The 8053-nt window shown below is 44.2% G+C and overlaps 1 protein-coding gene across 1 annotated transcript; it reads left to right on the forward strand.

The window, feature by feature from the left end:
- The first annotated feature begins 511 nt into the window (after positions 1–511).
- GAL3ST2 (galactose-3-O-sulfotransferase 2) lies at positions 512–7776 on the forward strand. The gene is made up of 4 exons (XM_082222553.1): positions 512–932; positions 3569–3655; positions 5216–5474; positions 6341–7776. The coding sequence occupies exons 1-4, from the start codon at positions 916–918 to the stop codon at positions 7157–7159; spliced, it is 1182 nt and encodes a 393-aa protein (XP_082078679.1). The 5' UTR covers positions 512–915; the 3' UTR covers positions 7160–7776.
- The last annotated feature ends 277 nt before the right edge of the window (positions 7777–8053 follow it).

Consider the following 8053-nt stretch of genomic DNA (forward strand, 5'->3'; position numbering starts at 1 on the left):
CTCCCTGCTGGGCCCTTCTCCAGCATCATTTGAGAGCCTTCCCTCCGCCTCTAGCTCTGATGTCAGTTCCCTGACACCAGGACCATCTACACCTGTTGTCAAATGGACGATGCACTGCTGAGCAATGCAGAATCCATCTGCAATGAGCTTTTATTTTGGGACTTGAGTCTAGAATAAAAACACCATGTGTGCACAGCCATTGGCCATCTGCATGTAATGCAAGTTTTCTGCCACTGAGTTATCTAGAGCTCATCGGCTCAAATCCTCAGCCAGAGCTATGAGCCAGCACTGGGACATGCAATGTATGATGTAAATCAGAGGAGTTGTGCTTGAGTGCAGGGTTTTCTTCCAGAAATACCCAGTACAGGGACTCCAATGTGGATTGCGAACCTGGCATGGAGGCTAAAGGTTTTTAACCTTTTTCCCCAATCACACCCCACTCTCCAGAAACAAAATTCTCTTCCCCACCCAGAGTTGCAGAACAAAGAAGCTGTGTTTTCCATCCCAGTAAATCTGAAGTGCCTGCAATAAAATGGGACACTGTGTCCAGCTTGACATCCCATCCGTCAAAGTATCAGGAGCCAAACTAAACTCTGCAAGAACTGCTTCTCCCCTGAGGTCATGAGGCTTTATTGCAAGGTGGCTTGGGGTGGGTGGGGCTTCTTACAAGCAAACAAAAAACTTTTGCAACTCTATCCCCTCATGCAAACTTACCTCCATTCGTCTTCCATCTCTGTGTTTAATTTGCTTGTGTAAACAGGAGCATCCCATCTGTGCCACCCATATTTCTGTATCATATCTGCACACTCCTTGCTTTGCCTGCCTAGATTGTTGAAAGGCTCCACAGAGAAGCAGTGGCATGTCCAGCTGGCTAACAAGAAACTCACGTGTCACTGTGATAGGACCAGCAGCACAATGAAAGGCACTTGCAGGTAAGGAATAAGGAGTAAAGAATCATAGAGTGGGAAGGGATATCAAGGATCATCTAGTCCAGCACCCTGAAAATGCAGGAGTACGCAGCTGTCTCTTACAGGGATCAAACCTGCAACCTTGGCATTATGAGCACCGCACTCTAACCAACTGAGCTATCTTAGTAGTAATAACTTATTTTGCAGGGAATTTTGATGAATGTATTCGGTTAACTACATCAGATCTATATCTATCAATCGATCAATCAATCTATCCATCATCTATCATATAGCTATCATCTCTATATCTATCTATCTATCTATCATCTATCTATCTATCATCTATCTATCTATCTATCTATCTATCTATCTATCTATCTATCTATCTATCTACCTATCATCTATTTATTTATTTATCTATCTATCTAGCATCTGTCATCAGTCTATCTATCTGCAATTTAATCTGGAGAGATGTGTTTAAGGTGGGTCTCCCTATCTGTTTCTTAGACTTTTGGCTAAAAGGAAGCATTTGGAAGCTAGGTAGGCTGTGTGTTTTTCAGAACTCCAGTAATGTCATATGCGACTTTAGGAGAAATTGACAATTGTAGGTTATGTATTCCCCCATCCCTCTAATTCCATATTATACCATTGCAACTTAGTCCGGGGTTATTCAGACCTGTTTCTTCCCACATCAGATTCTGCTTATTTAAAAATGTCAAATTGTAGAAAAGATGATGCTGGCAGGTCAAATCCTGTTTACAGCATGATTCACTTATAGCCTCTCCCAGCTAATAAATGCCACACAAATATCTAGCCGATCTTCCAACTGGTGTGTGTGTGTGTGTGTGTGTGTGTGTAATGTATTGTGGGGGAGAGCACAAAGAGATGACAAATTTGGTAGGTCCCTTGAGAAATTTTTGTGGGTCTTTGTGTGTGTGTGTGTGTTTGTGATGTACAAACCATACCCGAGGCTCTGCAAAATAAACTTTCAGCAGTTGTGGCTTTCTGGATTATAGCTTCTCAGCTCCTGGTAGAAGTGTGGAGCTCACTCTTTCTTAATGGGCAGCTCTGCAAGGGATGGAAGGAAAGCCTCCAGACGTGGATGGAGAAGAGGGTCAGTGACTGTTCCTCCCAGGCCTCACAGAGGCCCCGGAACCAAAGAACTGTTATGTTCAATTACAATATAATTGCATAAGGGAAATTTAACTAATCCATCTTGGCGTTAAACCAAACCAGTAGTGATCATGCAAGCAAGTGGATGGCAAGGTCTAGATTGGAATCAATCTAGATTGAAAGCAGCATGTTGATGGCAAGTGTGAATGAACCCAGATTAAGAAAAACTACATTTTTGTGCTACTAACGGGTTAGTGTGCATACACAGCCTAAGTAAGCGTGCACACACACACACTTTTTGTGCATGTGGATTGCACTAAGGAGCAGAAAAATAAAAGGAATGCAAATTCAGACACAGAAAAGTCTTCCAACCACACCTGGTGAAATACTACAACTGTTCAAAAATCTGACCCTTGCCATGATAAAGGGAAGTCCTCTCTCTGCACAGCATTGCTTCTTTTCTCTTGCTTCCTTTCTCTTGCATTCTGAGAAGTCTTGCTTGTAGGCTTTTCTCTGCTTTTGCACACACTGTACGAACCTGCTCTTCATGCCTAGCTGACCACATCTACAGAACTTGATTGTTACATTGTTTCACGCTATGATCAATCATTAGTAACAGACATCCTAAGCTCATGGAAAACAAACTGTACCTGCTCTTCATGCCTAGCTGACCACATCTACAGAACTTGATTGTTATATTGTTTCATGTTATGATCAATCATTAGTAATTGTTTGTGCCATATTAATCTCTAGTTACAATTTAATTAGGAGGCTTCATGCCTGTCTAGTTCTAGCTCCGATTCTCAGCCTTTAATGTATCAGTGATAAATGATCATATGTAAATCCCACCTCTCACATGTAATCCCCGCCTTGTAACCAATCAGCCACAGGCCCACCTGTGGCAATGCTTGCAATATTCAATAAAAGAGGCTCCCAGGGCCCGCCCTGACAGAGGCCTCATGTTACACCTGCCTCTCTCGTCTCCCGTGATTTTTCATTCCTACACCATACACTCTAAACTGGTGCTGCCTTGGTTTCATTTTATCCTGAAAGTAAACTCCTTGGAGCCTGCTTAATCTCTGGCTTTATTTCCTGTTGTCCTTAAGATGCAATGAATACAGACCTCTCTCTGTCTCTGTAGAACAAAATGACTTCATTGTGCTTAGGTCTCATACTGCACAAGGTACTTTTCCAAAGTAGCAAATGCAATTTGTAAACTGATCGGAGATACACAATTAAAAATAAAATAAAAAAAATCATTGAATAACTCTTTGCTATCACAAAGCTGAGCAAAATGGGCAATTTTATATCAGCAATATATGCACACTTCCAGGATAAGAGAAAGATAATCTGTTTTGTTTTAAAAAACCAAGTTATGATACATTCATTTTGAAGGTGATGTTGGTACTGAAAGCCAGTGTTACCAGGTGAATGGGCTCAACTTTCAGAATTCTTTGAGGAAAGCCAAGATAATATCCCTGCGCCTTAAGCGTTACAGCAGTGCTGTTTTATTAGAAAATGCAGACCACGTATCTATTCTTTTCCAGGTGTTTTCGACACTTTACATGTCTCACTCTTTGCCTGGGAGTGATAGCCTTGATAGGATTCTTTCAGCGCAATGTAAAGCTTGGCACGTAAGTTGATATTCTAATATGGCTAAACCAGACAGGACAACTGCTACCAGAGAACTCAACCTGTTAAAACCAACCACCAGAAACCCTAGATATTTCTCATAGGCATACCGGTGATCTTTGATGATGATAGTGACCTGACCTTTGGGCCAAATCTCTTCTGCATGCAAAGCAGACACACTATCATGAAGACAAGGCCCTTCCCTTAAAAAAATAATTTGGTATTTTCTCATTGTGGAGAAAATATTCCAGGGGATGAAATCTGCAACACATCTATTTATTCTGATTAATTCCTGTTCACTTGACTTTCATTTCTCAAGGACGGTATTCTCTAACAAGGACAGTATTCTGGCTATTCAGTTGGCAATGGAAAAGAGCCAAAATATTGAGAGCCCTGGTATGCAGAGTGCAGAGTGCAGACAGTAGACTGTTACAAGCACACATGGATCAGAAGTGCCATTGGGCTGGGGGGCAAGCCTCCCCCAAAATTTTCAAGGGGGTGGTTGGGCCCCCTCAATATTCTGCAGCCTGTTGGGCCCCTTCGGGCCCTGCTGGGCCTACCTGCAGTTGTGGTGGGCCCCACTGGGCCTTCCCACAGCTAGCAGAAGGCTGCACCAGCCTGCAGAGTGTTAGGAGGCGCTGCAGGGACTGGCACACCTGGCGCAAGGTTGCACCAGCCTGCACATCATCTCCCGACACAGAAGGCTGCACCTAATTTACAATGCAATCCTATTCACACTTACTTGGAAGTTAATAATTCAGTGGGCCTAGGCTCCAAGAAAGTGCATGCAAGGTTGCAGCCTAAGAGTTGCGTGGGATGGTTCTAATGGCACCCTATTGAGTTGTATCAGCTGGAGGTAGAATTCTCTGAGATTGGATAAGCAAAAGGCAGCTCTGGTTAAAAGGGTTTTCATTATCTCCACAGCAAAGTGCAAAAGGAGATCAAATAAGGACAAATGAGCAGTAGGCAGTTATAATATACAGTTACTGACTCACACTTGGATGTACGAAACGATTAACCTGAGCCCTGATCTCAAATTACCATGGGAGGGCTAAGCAGCCTTTACCTCTCTCTGCTTCCTGGGGTAAAAAAAAGCTGCAGCCAAGCGTGGCTTCCAGCTCACGTGAACGAAACGTTCCAAAAGGAAGTTTTTACTGCCTGCCTCTTTGCTAATGCAAAAACTGCATGGGTTTTTTTGGTAAGGAACACAAGTTCCTTCTTTTTAAGTCATTTGGAACATTTTTCTTCTTTATTTCATTGCCAATGGATGGAGACTTACTCTGTGAGTAAAATCTTCACTTATTTGCAGAGTAAAATCTTCACTTATAATCTCTGAGATTTATTCTAGCCTAGGTATTGTCATGGGGAATATATGTTTAAATGTGGATGCAGGCAGATGTAAATCTAATGTTTTTATGTGCTTGGAGCAATCACCATTGTGCTAACTCTGCTATGAGAGAGGATGGATCTTTTCCAAACCTTTCTGTTCAGCAGGTGGGAAGGGTGTCATCTGGAGTTTAAAAAGATTCTACCCCTTCTTTATTCATTTTATATTCATGTAGGCTGGGACCTGTTTCCAAACCCTGCCAACCTACCACAAATGTCATGTTCCTCAAGACACACAAAACGGCCAGCAGCACAGTCCTCAACATCCTCTTCCGCTTCTCAGAGAAACACAACCTCACTGTGGCCCTGCCGTATCACTTGCACTTCCACCTGGGCTACCCTGTGCACTTCAGAGCAACATTTGTTGAGGAGTTCAGAACCATTGGTCGACACTTCAACATCATGTGCAACCACTTGAGGTTTAATTTGCCAGAAGTAAGAAAACAGAAAGGACTGCTATTGCTGATTACAGTGAAGTTGTCATCCCCCCCCCCCCGGTCTGCAAAATTGAGTGATGGCAACATTGAGGATGCATTTCCACAGAGATTTCAGGGGGAATAAGGTCATTCAGCATATCTGATTGCACACAAACTATACTGGGGCAGACCTTGGTAATATGCCGCTCTGCGCAAGGCCATTTGATGCCCTCCCTCCCCACAGCCCATGTAATGCCAGCTTAAGCCAGGCTTTGGGAAGGAGGCATGATGCTCTGGCAGGTTCCTAGAGCCCTCCTATCTCCTTCCCAAAACACGATGAGCATTTGCCCAGCTCTGGGAAGGTGGCAGGAGGACTCTAAGACCCTGTCTGAGCTCTCCCGTCTCCTTCCCGAAGTCAGACAAGCATTTACTGGGCTTTGAGAAGGCGCCTTCCTCAGCTGCGCTGCACCATTCACACTGCCCCATATCCACCTCTGCCTGCACTTAACCAGCATTGATCTCTGTTCTGCAGAAATAGCATAACCCACACAGGGTGGGGATGGGGACCTTTGGCCCTCCAAATGTTGTTGCTCTCTTAACTCTCACCAGCTACGGTCAGCATGGCCAATGGATGGAGATGATGGGAGTTGTAGTCTAGCAACATCTGGAGGTCTGCAGCAGCAAGAGCTTCTGTGGGCAAATTTTGGGAAACTGTTGATTTGGGGAATTAAGATTACTGATATTCAAAAGTCTGGCAAATTAAATCTAGGGGATATAGTACAATGTATTGATTGTGCAAGAAAAAATATCCTCCTTCCTTTCCCATATCTTCAATCTCCCTTGCTAAGGATCCTGACTTTCTCTGTTCTGCTTTTTATTACAAAGGTAAGAAGAGTAATGCCACGTGATACTTTCTATTTTTCTATCCTGCGGGACCCTCCTTCATTGCTGGAATCCTCCTATGCTTATTACAAAACATATTCACTAGCATTTCAGAAAACCAAGACACTGAGTGAGTTTCTGGCATCTCCTTGGACATACTACAATACAGGCAAAAAGGCTTGGAACTTTTATGCCAGGAACCTCATGTGGTTTGACTTGGGCTATGACAACAATGCAGAATATGATGACTTCTACGTCCAGTCTGTAATACAGGATATTGAGCAGAATTTCCAGCTGTTGCTAATTGCTGAATACTTTGATGAGTCCATGATCCTTCTGAAGAATATGTTATGCTGGGACCTGGATGATGTGGTTTATTTCAAACTGAACACCAGGAGCCTAGACAGTGTTCAGACTCTGAATCCAGAATACAAGGAAAAGGCGAGAGATTGGTGTGCTCTGGACTGGAAACTTTACACACATTTCAATAACACCTTCTGGATTAAGATCCAAGAGAGGATGGACCTAAAGACTTTGTACAAGGAGGTTGAACTTCTGCAGAAGAGACAGAAGGAACTGATGGAGGTGTGCCTCTTGGAGGAAACAGCAGTTGATGGAAGCAAAATCATAGACAATAAACTGAAGCCCTTTCAGCTGGGGCTTGCGAAAATCTTGGGCTATAACCTCAAGCAGGATTTAGACAATAAGACCCAGACGATCTGCCAAAAGATGATCATGCCTGAGCTCCAGTATACAGCATATCTGTACAGCCACCAGTTCCCAAACAAGACGAGAAAACCCATAGACTTCCCCACTCCATGAAACAGGATTTGCTTATGATAAGGATGTACAATTGTGCTGCCAGTATAGGGGAATGTAGTCTCACTGGAGGGCAAATGGGGCACTGCCCCACCAACCTCAGGATGCCCTCACTTGTCTACATTCCTATTTGCAACCAGTCCAGGGGGTGGAACTGGCTATTGTCTTAATTCCTCCTTGCAGCACTCCACAGGGAGGAGCCAGAACTGGTTGGTTCTGCTAGCCATTGCCCCAGCTCCACCTACTGTTGGTCTCCCCTGCCCCTGCCCCACTCCCGTCACAGTGGTCCAAGCCACCACTCTATAGTCTCAAGTCTCAGTGGTAAAGACCCTGACTCATCACATGTGGGTGGTGGAGATTTTATTCCAGTGAGTGTTTGCCTAATTTGGCATCTTTGGTCTAATCCTCTTTTAAAGCCATCTAAATTGGTTGCCATCACTTTGCAGTGCTCTGGTCCCCAGTAGTTTGCAGCCCCTCTTCTTTTTAGGTAAAGGTAAAGGGACCCCTGACCATTAGGTCCAGTTGTGGCCGACTCTGGGGTTGTGGCGCTCATCTCGCTTTATTGGCCGAGGGAGCCGGCGTACAGCTTCTGGGTCATGTGGTCAGCATGACTAAGCCACTTCTGGCAAACCAGAGCAGTGCATGGAAACGCCATTTACCTTCCCGCCGGAGCGGTACCTATTTATCTACTTGCACTTTGACATGTTTTCAAACTGCTATGTTGGCAGGAGCAGGGACTGAGCAACGGGAGCTCACCCCGTCGTGGGGATTCGAATCGTGACCTTCTGATCGGCAAGTCCTAGGCTCTGTGGTTTAACCACAGCGCCACCCACGTCCCTTCTATTCTTCTTTTTAGTACATATCAATAGATGAACCAGGTCATTTTACTCAGTTAGT

The sequence above is a fragment of the Podarcis vaucheri genome (assembly GCF_965113315.1).
Source record: "Podarcis vaucheri genome assembly, chromosome: 5".
Taxonomy (NCBI): Eukaryota; Metazoa; Chordata; class Lepidosauria; order Squamata; family Lacertidae; genus Podarcis; species Podarcis vaucheri.